Raw genomic sequence first — 20,562 nt, forward strand, 5'->3', positions numbered from 1 at the left:
AGGCAATAAGTTGACACAACAGAAGGACAATGGAAACACACATGCCTACACGCACGTGAATCTTTACTTGGGTTGGATAATAATGTACTATATGTTAGTTATATATTTGTATTAGTGTGTAGGGACTGCAGTCAAGGATCAGGGCTTCATTGTGTTAGATTCTGTACAAATAAGTGACAAAAAGACAGTCCTTCCCACAAAGAGTTTATAGTTTAAGTTAGTATCTTTCATCTAAGACTCTCAGTGTGTTTTACTCATGTGCGGAACAGTAGGAAAATGTCCACAGATGAACAACTGAGGCACACAGCTTATGTGACTTATTCAAGGGCACACAGCATGTCAGTAGTGGAGCTGGGAATAGAATCCAGAACTCCTGATTCTATGCTTTAACCTCTAGTCCACACATCCCTCATTCCACTCCCCAGATGTCCCTTCCTCCATTACTTGTCTTTCTCCCCGAGGCTGCCAACATGACAATGCTTTTCCTTTCCCAAAATGGTTGTCAAATAACCCAGCTTCCCAAACTCTCTTCTTCCCTATGACCATCTCATAGGCTTTATCTACCAGAGAATCTTTATTGATAGGGTGACTGTATTTCCCTATGCTAAATATGAAACACCTGGTAAAATTTACTCATATTCAAGCGAGTTCAACAGCAATCAATCAGAACTATGCAGTACAAATGTTGAAATTAACATCGAGTCCCCCCGTTAAAAAGAAATACTGCATAGTTGGGTTCAGACAGGGAGAGGTGACACACACACCCTTACCTCCCACATACAGATGGGGAGAGGTGACATACACACACTCCTGTACACCTCTCTCACACGGGGTGGGTGTGACCGACTGACCTGACCCTCCCTGCCCAGCGCTCTGTGCCCTTCATGACTGGCTGGCCACCTGGGATGGACCCGCCTCTCCTGGTACCTGGCACCAGGTCTTCCCGAGGCAACATGTGGGCGGGTGGCATTCAGGGTCACATTCCCTCTCCACCCCCCCGATTTCTGCCAGAGTTCACACCAGAATGTGGCCAGCAGCAACCTTTTGGCTCTGTGCAGGAGGGAGGGGATGGGAGCTGCTTCCAGCCACAGGGGAAGAGGAGATGGGAAAGGGATGACCTGGGCCATATCTTTCCAGAGCTCATCTCATCTCTCTAGGGTGACCAGACAGCAAATTTGAAAAATCGGGATGGGGTGGGGGGTAATAGGAGCCTATATAAGAAAAAGACCCAAAAATCGGAACCGTCTCTATAAAATTGGGACATCTGGTCACTCTACTTTTCTCCTTGCCCTCCCTCCCCCTGCAACCACTGTGGCTGGAAGCAGCTTGTCCCTTCCTACCTGCACAGTGTCAAAAAGCAGCCAACACTTACAGCCTGCTGCTGGCCACCTACATAACCCGGCCACCTCCTGTCTTGTTACCTCCTGTGGCTGCACTGATGGCCCAGCAGGGGAGTGGCTACCCTGTGCGCTGCATCTTTGCCCTGCCACTAGCCTTACACACCCACCCTCGACATAGGCCAGTGGACCTCCCCACTCATCGCCCGAGGGTGGGCAGCTGGCAAGCAGGGATCTGGCCAGCACCAGGACCCACTAGTACTGATGGGGGGAGGCAGAAAATACAGGACAATTTGCCTATTTTTACAGGCCACACACAGGAGGGCTTAAATACGGTACTGTCCCTTTAAAAATGGGAAGTCTCGTCACCCTATTTATTGAAAATCTCACTGCAACCATGTTGCAGGGGCCTGATTGCTATTAGAGTCAAATCTTGCAGGCTGTGGGTTGCACAGTGCATCCTGAAGTGCCCAGCCTCAAGATATGTGGAATTTGAATGTACAGTAGAAACAACAGATGATTTCAAAACTGCTTGGCCTCTGTTAGGATCTTCAGATGCGGGGAGAGGTTTTTGGTGGAGATGTCTACTAGAGGATTGAAGATTGTGCATAGGGAGGGGCCCACACATGGGATTAGGTTAGGACTGGATTTCTGGGCATGCTGTGGGTATTAAACCAGTTGCTTTTTTGGAGCAGGGAAGGAATTTTCTTCTACTTGCCAAATTGGAGATACTGGTGTAGCATTTTCACCTTCCCTGCAGCATCCTGGAGGGTCAGTAGGCTGTGTTAATAATATTGTACTTCTCACAACTGCATATGGTCCAGTGTGAGTACTTAGTTAAATAAGTGGAGAGGAGGATGGGCCTGAATTTCTGGTACAGGAAGGAGCCCTCTTTGCCTTCATCCTGTGTATGAGGGAAGGGTGATGGTAAGTTTCAGTGATGCTACTTGAACCTCAATTGGTCATTTGGGGCTAAGTAAAGTCTCTACCCCTTAAGGAAGGCAGATCCACTCTAGTCAGTCCTTGCTAGATGTTTTACCCAGTAGTATTGATTTAATAAAGTTGCAGCCTGTTTAAAAATACTTCCTTATATTTTGTCTTTCTTGCTGCTGTGTCCTGGTCAAAATATGTAAAGAACCAAAAAAAGAGACAGATCTACAAGCCGTATGGAGGAAGAAAAAATATATATATTGGGGGAAGAAAAAAAGTAGCACAAGCAATTTCAGCAACTAGAGGAGGAACTCTGTAAGGCCATATCTACTGTGATGGGGCAAGGCCAGATGGCTATAGTAAAGTAGTGAGGAACAGGTATGTTAACCTCAGGCTAAACAAATCCCTGGTACCATGGTAACCAAATGGCAGTTGCTCCAGGTTAATCAAGACACCTGGAGCCAATTAAGTTCCTTCTAGAAAGCAGTGGAGATAGCTAGGTTGATTAGGACACCTGAAGTCAATCAAGGGCTGGCTGGAACTAGTTAAAAGCCTCCCAGTTAGTCAGTGAGGCGCTGTCAGGAGCTGTAGGAGGAAGCCATGCTGCTGGAGGAATTAAGCAGTACAAATCCATATCAGGCTCAAGGAAGGAGGCCCTGAAGGAGATATTGAGTTGGCGGCTGCTGTGGGGAAGTGGCCCAGGGAATCGTACACGTACTATTTCCAAAAAGTCAGCTACCATAGCTGCTACTGTTACGGTCCCTGAGCTGGAGCCTGGAGTTGAGGGCGGGCCTGGGCTCCCCCTTCTCCTCCCCTCCTCTCCTCTCCCCTCCCCGATTAATCATTGAGACTGGGAGACAACAGAGACTGTGTGAGGGAGAGTTGCTTCTCCTCACCTCCTTTGCTGGCTTATGATGAAAATGGCTCAGTAGGCTGTGACCCTTGCCTCTAGAGAGAGAAGGGCTACGTGGAGGGTCACAGTGAGCCTTTGAGACTAGCGAAATCTGCCAGGAAACGCGGGACCCACGGAGACAAGGACAGAGCTTTGTCACACTACTTTGTGTGCACTACAGCTGTAAACAGTACTGTAGCATAGACTCTTCCTATAATGATGGAAGGGTTTTCCACCTCTCCGAACAGAAGTAGGTAGGTTGACAAAAGATTCTTCCATCCATCTATATGTGTGTACTTAAAGGGTTGGGTCACTATAGCTATGTGGCTCAGGGGTGTGAAAAAAAAATTCACACCCCTGATAGCCATAGCTATGTCAGCCTAACTTTTCAGCATAGGCCATGCCTGAATCAAGATTTTTTATTGTGTTAAGTCAAATACCTGATGCTGTGTCATGCTGGTCTTCTCTTGGACCATAAAAGCTATGTCTTTAATAAACTTTCAATTTGTATAGTCCTTTGGTATTTTGTCAGACTGGAGAGTCAGAGGTGCGGCAGGCAGCTGATATAAGAAAGCTGATGCCTTTCTTTGAAGGAATTTAAGATAAAGTGTGGCTGACAGTTTTTGTACAAAGTTATAGTTCTATGGTATTCACATCTGTTTTCAATAAACTAAAATTAACTCAGAGGGCTAGATAGTTCTTGTTCACAGGATACAAAATTGCCTTCTGTGCTTTGTATCATTGGCATAATGCTTTCCACCTTGCTAAATTCATAAGCCTGAAGAGGCTAGTGTGTTTGTTCTGTCTTATTTTCAAATGGAGAGAGTAGCCCTGACAAGGATGTTATAATGCTGCTTCAGGACCAGACTTCAAAGAGAAACTGCTGAGCTTCAGTTCATTTGCAAATTTGACACCATCAGCTCAGGATTAAACAAAGACTGTGAATGGCTAGCCAACTACAAAAGCAGTTTCTCCTCCCTTGGTGTTCACACCTCAACTGCTAGAAGAGGGCCTCACCCTCCCTGATTCAACTAACCTCGTTATCTTGCCTGCATATTTATACCTGCCTCTGGAAATTTCCATTACATGCGTCTGACGAAGTGGGTATTTACCCATGAAAGCTTATGCTCCAATACTTCTTTTAGCCTATAAGGTGCCACAGAACTCATTGTTGCTTTTTACAGATCCAGACTAACAGGGCTACCCCTCTGATATAATGCTGCTATATTTCTATTTTTTTGTTTTGTTTTTAAAGAAGAATAGGAAATGTTTTATTTTGGAATAAACTATACTTTTGGCAAGTTCATAAAGTACAGCAGAGAGGTCTATATATTTCTTTACCTCTCCTACTCCCCATGTGGTACTGAGTTCACTAAATGAGAAGTTAGAATTTAATAAGGACTATTTTTTCTGCTCTTGTTAATGGATTTCCATCCTTTTTAGCTGTCGTACACTGGACATTGTCTCTTCTTGGCTCCCATTAGTAACCATCTTTCCATTTTCTCTATGTATCATGGTGCTGCGCTGATAGATGGTCAATAGATTAGTTTTCCCCGTTTTCAATATACTGCTCCTCTTCAACAATGCTCACAACTAACCAAACCCACAGACATAAGAAAAATGGGGCAGGCTTTAAATTTTGACAAAATGACATTAGGGAGACAAAGAAAAATCTTACACGAGAAATAGAGAGGTGGTTTGACCTTTAGATATGTCATTAATGTGATCATTACTCCAATACTGTGTCCAGTTCTGATGTATACTCTTTAAAAAGGATTATTGAAAAACTCAAATGGGTTCAAAAAAGAGCCACAAGAATGATTCAAAGTCTAGAAACATGTCTTACAGTGAAAGACTTAAGGAGCTTCAATTTATTCAGCTAATCAAAGAGAAGGATAAGAGATAACTTAATCAGGATCTAGAAGTATCTGCATAAGGAGAAGATCTCTAACAGCAGCAGAAGAAGATATGGAAATAGAAGCTAGACAAATTCAAATGTTAAATAAGGTACAGATTTTTATCAGTAAAAGTAATTAACCTTTGGAAGAATTTATCAAGGGTTGTGATGGATTTTCAAACACCTGAAGTCTTTAAATCAAAACTGGATATATTTCTAAAAGATATGCCCTAGTTTACTCAGAAGCTATGAGTTTCTTGCAGGAATTACTAAGTGAAATTCTATGGCATGTGGTAAGCAGGAAGTCAGACAAGATGATCACTGTGGTCCCTTCTGCTCTTAAAATCTTGGAAACTTCTCACCCACATATGCCTCTCTTGCCATCGCCTCCTCCCCTCTCATTCCTTATGGGCCTACCTCTGCTTACTCTTCCCTTCCTATCTTTTCTGCTCTCATTTTTTTATCTTTCACTCTTCCCCTTGTTCATGGAATACCTCCTATTTCCCATCTGGCAAATTCCTTCCTTCCTTTCCTTCAATTTTCTCCTCTAAATCCATTTATGTGAAGCCTTTATACACTGATCTCATCAATAACACTGTGCCTGTGCCATCCTGTGTTATAAAATGTATTTTATTATTTAATACTTGTTCGAATTAAAATTTAAGAAAGTAAGCACCATCCATCCTGTGCACTGCATGAAGCAGGGGTCCTGTGGAAATAATAGTGCTCATGTAAGAAAAGACTGTATCATAATACATATGCACAGGGGGAACAAATTAAGGTTGCACAGGCAACCTTAATTCTGACATTTCCTAACTCCTTAGTGCTTGACTTTGCAACTCCATTGTCATTGTTTTAACAACAGGGTTCTGTCTGTAAAAATATATACATTGTTCTTTTTTTTAATTAAATACACATCAAGTGCATTTGTGTGCAAAATGGAGAATTGTTTATTAGAAATGGGATATTTATTTTCCGAATGGCCTCTTATTAAACAGATGTGCATTTTGATTTGCAGCTGACATGTGCACAAATTTTATGAACGCAACCTAGTCAGCCAGTTTGGAAAATTTGGCTCTAAAAATTGTAGCAATGGCTTAATTTAACTGTATCTCTCCTCTCCATCTGAATTTTATTAGAATACGTTGTACAAGTAGTCTCAGCACCAGCTAGCCCCTCCTAAAAGTTCTGATGTTTTTTATTGTTTCTTTGTTATAGTTAATCTATTGCCACAATGCCTATAGTCACAGCGGATTACATCAAAACAAAGACAAGAGTGCACACTGGAACAATGCTGTCTCATTATTTATTTATTTTGGGGGGGGAGGGGAGGTTGAGAATTAATTATTTTCTCAGACACCGTGCTCATCATTGATGAAATTCACCCCATGTAGAGAACAAGTACAAGACCTAAACACTTTTTAATTCCCAAAATAGGACCTAAGTGAGATTTCAGTGACCATTGGCCTTGTGCTGGTCCTCTGCAGAAGACTGAATATCACCCAATATGCGCAAACAAAATAATTTGCCAGTATCATTTTGAAAATATAGTCCTAAGAGTTTTACTCAGCACCACAGGAATGAAGGAGGCAAGCGTGTCCTCCGGTTTTAAAATAACAACTTTTAGCAGGGAAAACCCAAATTGCTATCCAGCCTCATGGCTTATTTATGCAGAACTGAGGAGTATGGACTGAACCCTGATGGGAAACAAGCTGGCCTTCCCACATGATAATGTGTTAATGACTAGGAACATGCTTGTTTGCACTTCCATGCAGTCACCCACACTGCCTTACACAATCTTTTACACGTACCTGCACACACGAAAGCTAATAGTTTTCATAAACTAAAACCTAAATTAACTCACTAAAGGAAGTGGGGAACCCCAAATATTGTTGCTCAGATGCCACATGAAACAAGATTTTGTTTTTTATTTTAAGCAAGTCACCCACATCATTTGCATCTCTTGCACCATTGTTGTTCCTGTCTGATTTCGTGGTCTCACTTTCTCTGTGAGACTACGACAGCACTAACTTTATGTCTACCAGAACCTGCATCAGCCTTTGCCAGAACCGCTCAGGGGAACTTGGAGACATACATAACTTTTCTGATGAGTGTGCTTGTCTTGTTCTGTCAGTGAAAATTACCTGTGGGGACACATTAAGGAGACAACCACTGAGTCACAGAAATGAGATAACTCAAACACACCCAAAATCTGCGAAAACATGTCACCTTAATGTGTACTGTGAATACAGCTTGTAGTGCTGTACAGTTGTGGTGGAAAATGTTGATATTTGTAGCTTATTCTCCAAGAAATGAAACTATGTGGAGAAGATGGATCTTTGTCTACTATACCTGTCCTTGCTGCATTTGCCATCTTTGATTTGCCTCTTTGAAATAGAAGGAAACATTTTCATGGGCTTTGGTGGTGTTTAAAGAAAGCATGGTTTGATTCTTTTAATTTTTGTGTGTGAATCTATTGCTTTTGAGTGGTGGTGGATTGACAGCAAAGGAGATTGAAATAGCAGCGTGCATTTCTTCATACTGTTTTACTATGCTTCATTCCTGACCTGGAAAAAGCCATATTTGTGGGTGAGAGAATAGTTCATTCTACATGGCTCATTCAGTTCTTGCCCTCTTTGCTGGGACTGTCATCAAGGTTGCTAATTACAGTAATGGGTTTGTGATGTGGCTACTTTTGCTCTGGGAACTGGTCAAGCTCATTTGATATAGACCATAGCGGAGCCATCAGATGGTAACTACTTTCAGCTACCTTCAGCTTGGTCTGGATATGAACCAAACAACCCACAGACCTTCCAACCCCTCCCCCACACACACATTTTTAAAAAAAAAGAAAAAAAAATTTAAAATATTTTTGTTATATAGTGATCTATACAAAACCAAAACAAAACAGAAAAATCCACCCCACTTTTTAAAATAGGGTTCAGATATGTTTTCACCGAAGCTTAATTAATTAATTTTAATTGTAGGAATCTAAACCTGATTTCTTTAAGTGGTGCCTGTTTGTAGTCACCTGACTTAGTTACATTAGAAAGGATTTCCCTTCTCCTGCCTTGAGCTGTAAAGGTTTTATTTTTAGTGAAAAAGTCTATTTGGATATGGCTTACTCAAAAAGAACCTCATGGAAAATGTGCTTTCCTAATCTTACAAAATATTCAGCTCTTGCCCCTCACAAGGTCTATAGAGTTTCCCCTCACAAGGTCTATAGAGCTTTGTGTAGCTTCCAAAGCTTTGTTTTTACTGGAATAATAAACACAGTGTAAGCAAACATTTTAAAGTTTCAGAGTCTCTCCTGGGAACTCCTTCCTCCTGTGCTCTCTTCTCATCCAAGATGGCTACTTTGAAGAGGGTAGAGAGAGGACTATGGCTGTCAGATACTTGGAAGAACAGTACCGCAGAGGGTAATGTGTAGAAATGAAGCCAAACAAATACTCTAGATGTAATTCCAAACTTTTGGGTGCCCAAATACAGATCCAAATATTGTGACTTGGGACCATCTCCAATAATTGGTGACTAAAAACCATTCTTTTTACACACTAAAATAAAGCATTTCAGAGCTGTAAATTTGCACAAAAAGATTATTTATACTGAACACATTTTAAAATTTCAAAAATGTTCGGCGACTTCCATCTTCTGAAGAGTGCAGTCAATATGGTTGACTCTCACAGCTTTAAAAGCTTCTTTATAGCACAGTATTTAACATGGCGGTACTTTTAAGATAAGGACACTTTTTTAAAAAGTTCATTTACTCTGGTATGTTCAAAGTGAGAGCTAAAAAAGGTGCTGCCCCTTTGTAGTTTCTATGACCGTTTCCTAGTCACTTGTATTCCTTAAGTGCAGAAACAATGGCGCCTTCCTTTAGCCTGCCTCCAGTTCCCTCAGCTCTGGCACAGCGGTGAAGAATCATTGATAAAGATGTTCCCTTGCCCGTTAGAAGGTTAGTGCCTAAGATGAACTTGGAAATCTTGAGCCTGGAAATATCTCACTTGATCATGCCAACGGGAACTTCTCCAGCTAATTATTTGTTCAGCACCAGAGTTTCTGAGCTGCCATTTAACCATGCAAATGTCTGTCTGTGCTTGCAGTAGGTGGATGTGAAAATTTTGCAGGTGCCAACCTTTGATAATTTGTCCCTAAAATTCTTCTTAGGGCTAGATCAGACTTTTGCATTCTGAGTGCTCAACAGGCAGTAACATGGGAGAGCCATTCTCAGGGGAAGGCATCTGTGCCTTTTTTAGCACCGTTTGTATGAGGCACAAAGTGTGAGGGTTAAAAAAATTCCAAACCTTTATTTGCTCTGATCTGATCTCTCTTTTGGTGGCAATTAGAACTAAACATGGCCTTTAAGACTCAGCATTCATCTAACAATTTCCTGTTCTGTTTCAGGAGTCTCAAAATTAAAGTGAGAGCTAAAAAACCCACAAAACTTACCTTTACCTTATTTTTCTCCATTCTAACCTAAGTTTCCACGGAAACAGGGTTGAAAAAGCCGCTGGTAGCCAGCAGGCAGCCAGCAGCTGAGAGTGAGAACTCTCCTTTGTCACTTTTCACTACTGGCTGTCTGCTGAGTACTCAAAGTGCCAGTTTGCAAAGCCACCTTGGTCTGTAAAATGTGCACTACGTTCAATTTGAGGGAGAAATAATAAATTAACCAACTCCTTTCCCCCCTTGGATTGGTACAATAAGTGCCAGGAGGATAAATGAGCTAATGAGTTCTGATCTGTTACATTGATACCCACATAGGAGGGGGTCGGGCTCTTGGAGGGAGTTTGGGTGTGGGAGGGGGTGTGGGCTCTGGGAGGGAGTTTGGGTGCGGGAGAGGGTGTGGGCTCTGGGAGGGAGTTTGGGTGTGGAGCTGGTCGGGCTCTGGGAGGTAGTTTGGGTGCGGGGTTTGGGCTCTAGGCTGGGGCAGGGAGTTGGGATGGGGGGGGTCAGGGAGTCGGCGCTTACCTCGGACAGCTCCCGAAAGTGACTGGCACACCTCTCAGGCAGCGGCTCCTAGGCGGGGAGCCCAGAGGGTCTCCATGCACCGCTGCCCGCAGGCATCGCCCTCACAACTCACATTGGCCACAGTTCCCAGCCAATGGGAGCTGCAGAGTTGGTGCTCAGGGTGGGGGCAGCACGTGAAGTCCCCCTCCCCAGGGACCACAGGCCGAGGGTCATGCCAGCCGCTTCAGGAAACAGCATGGAGCAAGGGCAGGCAGGAAGACTGCCTTAGCCCCGCTGCACTGTCGTCGGCAGCCAGGGGCCCCTTTTAAATCGCCCAGGCCCTGGGGCAATTACCCCCTTTGCCTTCACCCCTTTCCGCCCCCCCCCATCAGCAGGCCTGTAATTGATCCTCAGTTAAATATCAAGAATAGTGTGTGAATGGAAATGGCTTTTGACCAGAAGCAGGATAGAGCTGATGGAAAACTGAGGGGTCTGTTTGGTCAAGACCCACACAAAATAGAGATAAGGATACACAAACTGACATAATCAGAATAGACCCTTCACCCCCCAACCCAGGTGTTTTCCCCATAAATGTTTATCTCCTTTCTTTTATGAATAACCAGAAAATGAAAAAAAGGGGAACAGATTCTGTTTAAAAGCGAGAGAGAGAGAGCTTTGAATCTTTGCATAGGGTAATGTTATAAATGTTTCACAAATTCCAATGCTAATTACAGATTTTAATTGGGAGCAAAGTGCTAAAATTCTTCATGACAGCCACACAATACAGCCGCCTTCATAAACAAAACAGAACTTTCAACATATGTGCATTTTTGGCTATTATTAAATATCTTAGAATTAAATAACTTATCACCTATGAGAGAATAGATGTTGACTGAGTCTGTACTGGTGTGTTTTTAAACTTGCCTAAGGCAACATAGCTGGCACTGAAGTTAAGCTTGGCATTCTTTCACCCCCTCCCTTCTCCCTCAAGCCCAGGAGAATGCTCACTTCATCAATGAGACTTGTCTGCCAGACACAACAGAGATCCTTGAATTCGCTACCATTTATTTTTCAATTTTGTATTGCAGTCAGATCAACAATGCTTTGATTTAACTATATGATACACAGGTGTTAAGGGCCAAAACATTTGGAGCCATTCCAGTGGCTCTGGTTCAGAATATACTATTTTTTGGTGATCCAGTAATGAGAAGCTGTAGAGACTGTCTTTATGTTTGAATAAAGATATAGTTCTTCAGCTTCAAGATTTCAGAACTAAAGAAGATGCATAATAGTCAAGCATGTTTCAGTATTTTTGTATCTTTCTTTTAAAATGTGTATATATATTTTTAAAACAATTTTATGCCACATAACAATAATGTTAATGCTTTAAAAAAATCCAAAGATGAAAAAATGTAAGTCTAATTTTTTTAATCTTTTTTTTCCTCTAGCGTTTTACGATGGGATAATGAGACAGATGTCTCTCAACTGGAAGGACATTTTGACATTGTTATGTGTGCTGACTGGTAAGTACATAAAAATCATAAAACTCATGTTAGAAAAAATAGCTTTGCTGGAGTAATTGTACTGTGCTGCTTGCTGATGGCTAAGCAAAGTCAACAAATGAAGCACAAAGCCACCTTAACCTCAACAAATTAATATTCATCTCCATGTGACAGTTATAAGGTAGTCTTCTATCACACAGTAACTTCTACCACATTATTTCCCAAAGATTGATTTTGAGAAGCATTTCCATTTTCTGGAATTGCCTCTGTTTCATGCTTGACGTATCAGTAAATGGACGACTTAGGCAAATTGCAAATAATTATGGCTCAGTGAGGAACAGTCTGGAGAAAAGGGAGTTTATCAACACAAACAGCTCAATTAGCTTACTTCTTAGGAAAGATCTGACTATTGATATAAGGGGATGAATATTTTGCTCCCCAGAAAATCTTTGCAGAGGAAAAAGATTTTCAAAATCTTTTTACATCACATTCTGTTTCTTAAATCAATTCAACAACAGTATTGATAAGCATAAACTGAAAATGGTGGTCACATTATTACACAGGTAAATATTGTTAATAATAAAAGAATGCTTAGTAAAAATTAGAGCACAATACTTAATTTGTGACTGAGTGGCTTTATGTTAAAATATAATATGGATTCTATTTAAATATATCAATAGATTTGGCTGTGGACACAGACCAATTTTTGATATTGACGGGGCAGAATCATCCTGTTCTCTGAGTGACTGCATGCCCACTTTCAAAACAGTGCATTCTTAATTATAAATGAAGAAAGCTAGAAAATGTAGGTGCAAGTTTCAGTTAAAAAGTGGGAAGATAATTTTAAAATAAATCTTTCCTTACATAATTCATGTTTGGTTTTGATTCTTTAGATTGCTGTAACAGAATAAAAATGTTTCTATTCTGAGGCATATCATTATTGTATGAGTCCAAATTCTGAACATAATGACTTCACAGCATAGTTGAATTCAGCAGTATTCTGATTCTTACTAACAAATAATTAAAAGGAAAAGGGGTGGAGGGATGGGAGAAACTGTTTATTGTCTTTCTAAACAATGCACTTTTAAATTGGCTTCTCAGAAACATTTTCACTGTGTTTGGTGGGGGAGGAGGTTGCTTTTGTTTTTTAAGAAAAAGACTTTTTTTTTTCAGAAAAAATATTGATTTTCTTTAATAAGGGGTAAAGAGTATTTATTCATCTTTCGTCCTTTACGGCTACCTACCTACTGAATGCAACAGTGCTTCCTTTCCCTTAGCATTTAATTTCATAAAAGTTCTTTGTTCCCAAAAAGGACAGAGATGGGTTTCTAACTAATCGCTGATAATATGCCTCAGAGATGCATCATCTGATTAAAATAAGGAGCTAAACAACACCATATGATTTCAGCAAGTAATTTAGTAAATGCCTTCCTCACCAAATATTAGAATGGATACTCCAGGTTTCATTGCACAGATGAAGTTAATGCTGGGCAGGATTAGATCAGATTAAGTATGAAAGTCAGATCAGAGTGCTGGCGGACATGAGCAGGAGGGCAGTAGTCTTCTCGGAGGCTTAGACAAGGCTCGCATATGGATGTTCTCCAGATTATGTGGGTGAAGCAAGGTCTTGCCAAGAGATTTAGAGTTAAATTTGTTCTTCACACAAATATCAAAACAACCTGGCTGTGCCATCTCTTGTATTCTTGATACTCACACCATGTCATCCTATTTGTACTGGGGAGAATAGCAGAGGGAGCCAGACTTAAGTCATTTTTTCATTAATATTCTTGCCTAATACTCTACCCAGCCTGTTTGGAAATAGTGTATTTTCATTAGGAAACAAAGGTTCGTACATGACAGATAAAATACCTAATGCATTTTCAATTTCTGGGTTTTGTACATTCATTTTGAAGCATTTAAGATGCAGGTAAGTGCATAAATATTTATAGATTTTTAATAAATAGCTACATGAGGGTTCATTTAAAACACAGATTTTTATAACAAATTACCTTTACATTTAGTGCTCCTAATGCCAAAATGCAAATATACATCCATTCTTCAATAAGCATGAAGTCACTGTAATGTTTCTCACTTTTTAAAAATCATTGATTCAATAACAGAAACCAATAATTTATCCGATATGTTGCCAGAGTTAGTTAAAAAATGTAGAATACATTGATCAGTGTCATCTTTTTATTTTCATGTTTTTCTCTCCCAAAGTAAAGAATCACCTCAGAATTGCTAGAGGTATTTTAGTTTTCTGAGTTTTGGGGCAGCCGTTCCAGAGGAAAAGAAATCACTTTCCATAGAGTTCTTCAGGTGAAACCTAAAGTATGCACTGATAAAAATAGACAGAATAGATTGCATTTAGACCTATCACATAGGTCAGTGTCAGTCGATAAGATCTGAGATTAGAATAGAGAAATATAAAGCAAAAATCTGAGTTCAAATATTAGGTACATGGAGAAAGTCTATGTCTGGTTCTCTGAATAGCTAACCAGTGGTACTGCTTTATCCCATTTACATAAAAACAAGCTCTATTCATTCCAAACCCACACTGAGGTTCAAGTAAAAATATACATGATTACAACAAGCAGCAATTTGTTTATATTCTTAAATCATTCATATATTCATATATTTACATTCAAACATTCATAAACCTTGTGTGCAGGGGTGGAAAATAAGTTATTTCCCTGAACAGACAGCCTATTAGTTCACAGCTACATTTAGTAGCCCAACTAGATTATAAAATAAATAAGAGGCAAACTGTGAAAGCTAGTTAGTTAACCATTCAGGATTTTGACAATAAAAATAGTTTCATGGTTCAGCAGTTCCTAAATAACTTGCAAAATGTCACCTTTGAGATAAAAATAAAGGGAAAATATTGGAGAGGCCATATCTGTGATAAAGATGCTCTTGAAAAAACATCAGTATACTGGAGTATTTTACTCTTGTGTCCCTAACCTCAGGCTCTTGTGGGGGAGAAGGGGACTTCTCAGGCCCACAGGACTTTCAGTGGCACATGTCTTGGGGTGCAATAAATGCAGGCATAGGAATTGTAAAAGTGAGATTGAATAGAATAGAGGAGAGAGAAAGAGATGGGTCCACTCTGTACAGGCCACAAAGAAGACTCTTCTTAGGTTCTTGAGTGCCCCAGATTTCTGGATTTACTGAAAATACAGGATATATTATTTTCCTGATTAAGATTTTAATTAAATTTTAATTAAATTAGAAAGAGAAACCTGGGGAGGGTGAGATTGACGTTAGGGTAAAGGGAAAAATGGCTGGCCTTTCAATTTTCAGTTATAAGCAGTTATGATTGGACTATAGGCTCAGACTAAGCATATAGGTAGTCCCATCAAAGTCAGTGAGACTATTCCTGTGTCTAGGCACATGCATAAGTATTTGCATGATCGAAGCCTAGGGGCCCAAATCCACATTCCCTTCACTGCCAAATTTCCCCCTGAAGTCACTGAGGGGTGTGATTCTCTGGGAATGCAGGATTGAACTCCAGTTACTGATTGACTCCATGATATTGGCGTGCACTATACTGTATTTAATACACCTCTACCCCGATATAACGCTGTCCTCAGGAGCCAAAAAATCTTACCGCGTTATAGGTGAAGCCGTGTTATATTGAACTTGCTGTGATCTGCCGGAGTGTGCAGCCCCACCCCCCTGGAGCACCGCTTTACCGTGTTATATCCGAATTCATGTTATATCAGGTCACGTTATAGAGATGTATAAGAATTCCTTCTACAGGAATGCAGTAAGATCTCTGTCCTTGAGTTTAGAGGAACATATCATAGTTCATTTTAAGATTACCTTTGTACATGCATTTCAGCTGCAGTGAAATCTGATGGTGTGGAAATAAGAATTTTTTTTTTTTACCTAATAAATGTTTTTCAGAGTATGACAGCTCTACAGTTGAAGCCGTGCAAAAAGATAAATGACTCTATAGATTAGGTGCTGCACATGATTGCAAATCATGTCTGAAGTACCATCTGTAAACTATCCCATTGTACTTAGATTTTGCTGCATATGCAAATGGAATAGAGAGTTGACCTGATAGCCTATAAAATATAAACATATGCCCACTGTTCAGAGGCACTAAGACCCAAGAAGATGGGGTAAAGTATATCAGCCTTAACCTAGCTGAGAATTCCTTCCTGGTTTTCTTTGTTGTAGCTTACCAATACTTCCACACAGTTTTTGTGTAAGCATTTTTTCTTTTGTTTTAATGGTAGGTTTTCTTAAAAGGAAAACATACAAAAAAAAAGTTTTGTTTTAAAAAAATAAAAGAAAAGATGGAGCTGACACTGGTGGCCTATAATTTCACACAGATGTAATACAGTAACCACACTGGCTAAGAGCCAGTAACCCTGCTCCAGCTTCTTTACTTCTTGGACCAAACACTTCTGTCCTGACGTGTAAAACATTTGCTGTTCCTATCCTGGGCCTCTGCTATCGGAGACTTCCTATTACAGAAATCTGAGGCATTTTGTTATGTGGACAAAAATCCATTAGGAGCCTGGTTAAGAAGACTACCAAATTTGAAGTGCAGTGTCCAGAAATGACAAACAAGAGCAATAGACCAGTGTACCACTTAGCTCAGGGGTTCTCGCAACAATTTTTTTGGTGGCCCCAGAGTGCGCCGCACTGACACTTTTTCCTAAAATTTATTTTTCCTAAAGTTAATAAAGTAATATGCACATATATACCTCTAAATCATTGTAATTTATTTATGTAAAGTTTTGGGGTTTTTTTTGCAGACTCAGTAATAAAAATACTGTAATGCACAGTTATTTCTATTCTTTACCGGACCTAACAGAATAGAAACACAAATAAGGTGCTTTGCACATTCTTGTCTTTTGTTTTCTTTTGCTTTTTTGGTAAAAGTGGTTGTCTATACAAAAATTCTGAAGTAAATCTAAAAATGCTTTGACATAATAGAAGTCCAAACAATAATGAAAACCATATCTGGGCTGCTTGGGTCTGGGGAGGGGAGAGGAGGCATGCCTGCAGCTGGCCCAGGTGGAGGGGCTCAGGGCTTTGGATGGCCTGGAGCTCCTCTGGCCGAAGGGGAAGGACACTGTGGGCTTCAGCCATCCTGGAGCTCCTCTGCGCAGGTGTGTGTTTATGTGCAGGGGGGATCTTGGGGCTTCATCCAGCCTGGGGCTCCTCTGCACAGGTGTGTGTTTGTGTGCAGGGGGATGGGTCTTGGGGTTCAGCCAGCCTGGGGCTCCTCCAGCCGAAGGGGGCTGGGTGCTCAGGGCGGCAGGCTTGTGGCTCCAGCCACAGAGGTGGAGGGGGGAATCTCGGGGCTCTGGCTGCTGGGGGGAAGGAGCATGGTCAGAAGGGGTGGAGTCAGGGGCTAGCCTCCCCAAACGGGGGCTCCACCCGCTGCCCATGTGTCCGTCACTGATCTTCTCATCCCCTCACCCGCTGCTCACCTCTGGATCCCTCCTCAGTTCCCCACCCACCACTTGCCTCCTCTTACCCCTCCACCTGCTGCTCAAATCCTCACTCTCCTGCCACAGACACCCCCCTGCCCGCCATGAGAAGCCCCACTCACTGGGTGGCTCACCGCTCACCTCCTCACTCCCCTGCCCACAGCCAGACCCCCCTGCTCACCTCGTCACCCTGCTGCTGGCTCGCTGCTCGCCTCCCGCCTCCTCACCCCACCCCCACTCGCCTCCCGCCTCCTCACCCAGCTGCTGTCTCGCTGACAGACCCCCCTGCCCACCTCATCACCCTGCTGCTGGCTCGTCGCTTGCCTCCCACCTCCTCACCCCACCCCCACTCGCCTCCCACCTCCTCACCCTGCTGCTGGCTCGCTGACAGACCCCACTGCCCACCTCATCACCCTGCTGCTGGCTCACTGCTTGCCTCCCGCCTCCTCACCCCAGCCCCGCTCGCCTCCCACCTCCTCACCCTGCTGCTGGCTCGCTGCTTGCCTCCTTATTCCCCACCAGGCCTCCCCCTGCCACTCGCCTCGCCGGTCGCCTCCTCACCCCCCACCTCCTCACTCCACCCCTGCTCACCTCCTCACTCTCCCGCTTGCAGCCAGACTCCCCCTGCCCATCTCTTCACCCTGCTGCTGGCTTGCCGCTCGCCTCCTTACTCCCCTGCCCAGGTCCCCCCTGCCCGCCGCTTGCTTCCTCACGCATCCCCCGCCAGCCGCTCACCCCCCACTCGCCTCCTCACCTTGTTCCTTAAGCATTCTGCATCCCACCTGTGTCTCCAGAGAGGCAGCACATGAAGGAGCAACAGGGAGGGAGGAGAGGGGCTGATGCTTTCCTCCTCCCACCCCTCCCCACTGCTCAGGCCGCAGGGAAACTCTCTGGTGGCCGCATTTGAGAAATGGTGACTTAGCTTCACTGAGAGGTGCCGAACCTGAAAAAAAATTTTTAGGTGCACAGTTTCAGCATGTAATGCTGGTAGCTAGCCACATAAATCCTATTGGTGTTAATATAGAAGTTGTGTGACTTAATCCCTATGTATGGTCCAAATCCTGTGCCAGTTCAAATCCTGTGCCAGCCCATATCCATGACACAGATCCTCCAACTGCTCCTTCAGGCTTTGAGGTACTCGGAGTCTGCTCTAATGCTGAGGGGGTAGAAGCATTCTCTGGGATGTTGCATAACACTAACATGGCCTCCCAGTCTATCCCTTCTCCAGGGTCTGAGTAGGTGGCTCTCTGAGTAACAGATTGGCAGCCAGGGTTCTAGGTTACAATGTCAGTGTAAGCTGAGTCTTTAAACTATCCCGGGGAGGGGGGGGGTTGGGTGGGGAGTAGAGAAGGGGCTGGGATGTGCAGATATTCCATCCTATCTGACTTTCCCAAGCAAAGATCCATCAGGGCTAAGTTTTCAACACTTACTCAAGCAGTGAGAGAGAGGGACAGATATACCACTCCTGCTTCCTGCCCCCCAGGGGGGTTGCAGTTTAGTTATATTTAGCAGTTTGCATCCATTACTTACATTACTTACCGGGTACCTGTAAACTAGGACCAGGGTCTGTGTAAAAAAAAGAAAAAGAGAGAAGAGAGAGTAGAGAACAGAGTGCAAAATTTTTTGAATTTTTTTAGCAAAAACAAAGCAAATATCATTTTTTCCTAAAACTTAAAAAAAAAAAAAAAAAAAATAAATAAAAAAAAAAAAAAAAAATGTTTTTTTTTTCTCTTGTCAAAGATCTCAGCAAGTCTTAAGTCTTTATAAGTCTATCAATTATATATTTAGTCATGCTGGAAAAAAATTTTTTTTTTTTAAAGCTTTTTTTTTTATACACCCTTTATTCACCTTTTTATCTTTTTATCCAGTTAACTCCTGATTGAATGATGTGCCCTGCTGTCTATTCCTACCTCTACCTAGTGAGTGACCTACCTGACAGCAGTCAGTAGAGATGTTCTAAGCAGCTTCAGTGATTTTTATTTAAATGAGTGTTTGTTCAAGTATTCCAGTGAAGTTAATTGAGGCTGAAGGATAGCCATTGTAGCTATTGCAAATTATAAACAACTCATTTTTTGGCCCACCACTAGCTAGACTAATACTAGCCAACACCTGGCTACCTGAACAGGAATTTCAGAAGGATGGTACAAGGAAAATGTTTTTCCAGCCAAGATCTATACGGCCCAAAATTCTTCAACAAAAGATGCTTCATGAACTCCTTCCAGCAGAAGGGGCAGTGGTTATGATGCAGAGTCTTGAGTAAGTGGTGTCATATTTAGGAAAAATGAGAGGATCCCGAAGGCTTGGGGATCTGTATGTAGTTATCTGCACATAATAAGTTCCTTTAACAAGTTCTTTCTTCGATTTGTATGTGAGATTTTATGATTAAATGTCGAGGATGTCTGGTATATATACGTGTTACATGTTAGCTGTAAGTCATGGGACTGTAAAATTGCTGTGTAGACATTCTGGCTCGGGCTGGATTCTGTTTAGACATTCTGGCTCTGGATCCAATGGGAAGGGGGTGGGGGAAGTTTCCCAGAGCTCAGGCTCCAGCCCAAGCCCTAAGGTCTACACAGCAATTTTTAGCCCTGCAGTCTGAGCCTGTGAGCCTGAGTCAGCTGACCCAGGCCAGCTGCAGCTGGCTGTGGGTCTTTTGTTCCAATGTAGACGTGCACTTTGTAACTTTCCCAAGGTCACATAGAAAGGCGGGGGCACAGTAGTGAATGGAACCCAGGTCTCAATCCCAGGTCCCTAACCGCTGGATCATAATTCCGCTCTATCCTTCCTCTAAGTCAGGCACCCAAATACTAATCTAACCTGATTTTCTGAATGCTTGGCATGTCTAGAAATCAGGCCACTTTATGTACCCACTTTTTGGGTACATAACAGATGTGAAGTTATAGTCAAAGTTCCTAGTGCTGAGAGTTTTGAAGAAAACTCTTCATATGTGAACTGATTCAGGACTGTCTGCCTGTATCTTCAGACACAGAAGTAATGACTCTGAAAGCTTTGTGAACTGCCCCCTTCATATCAATGGGGTGTTGACTCTGAAACCTAATGATGATTTTAATGTCAACATTCTTAACTATGTTATTATTGATAATCTTAGCAGAAATATCTAGCTAATCTGGGATTGTGGGCAGAGTATAGGGTCATAGATGGTGTCTGAGTACAATGCCATCATTTTTTATTATCTTTCCTGCACCCTCTCTAATTTTTCAACTCGTCTATTGTAACCATTTCCTCCTGCAGGGAGTTGGATGGAACTTCAGTAAAGTTGCTGAAATTAGTAAAAATTGTTGAAATTGGGAGGAAAAAATTACATTTTCTGTGACCTGTCTGACTTAGTTCTTTAGACAGGAGCCTTTCCTATCTAGGTCACCAATATGAATGCAGGCCAGGTTAGTAATGACTGTAAAGTATTACCGTCTGATGGCCATTCATGGGCCATGGGAACTGCACTTGCAGTCTCAGTTCATCTCAAATACACAGCTATCTACAGATACCCAGTCTGAGTGATTGGCACCCTTTTTGGCTGTCTCAACACATACGCTAAGGAATTAATGGGCATGCAGAATGAAATACCTCTCAGCTTTAGGGGTGG

The 20,562-nt window shown here is 42.2% G+C and overlaps 1 protein-coding gene across 1 annotated transcript in view; it reads left to right on the forward strand.

Annotated features, from left to right (window-relative positions):
• Positions 1-20,562, forward strand: part of CAMKMT (calmodulin-lysine N-methyltransferase) — a 352,032-nt gene that overhangs the window by 314,856 nt on the left and 16,614 nt on the right. Inside the window, exon 8 of the mRNA XM_039529504.1 lies at positions 11,452-11,526. Within this exon, the coding sequence (XP_039385438.1) occupies positions 11,452-11,526 (75 nt within the window). The remainder of the gene's footprint in view (positions 1-11,451; positions 11,527-20,562) is intronic.

Source organism: Mauremys reevesii, linkage group 3 (genome assembly GCF_016161935.1).
Source record: "Mauremys reevesii isolate NIE-2019 linkage group 3, ASM1616193v1, whole genome shotgun sequence".
Classification (NCBI taxonomy): Eukaryota; Metazoa; Chordata; order Testudines; family Geoemydidae; genus Mauremys; species Mauremys reevesii.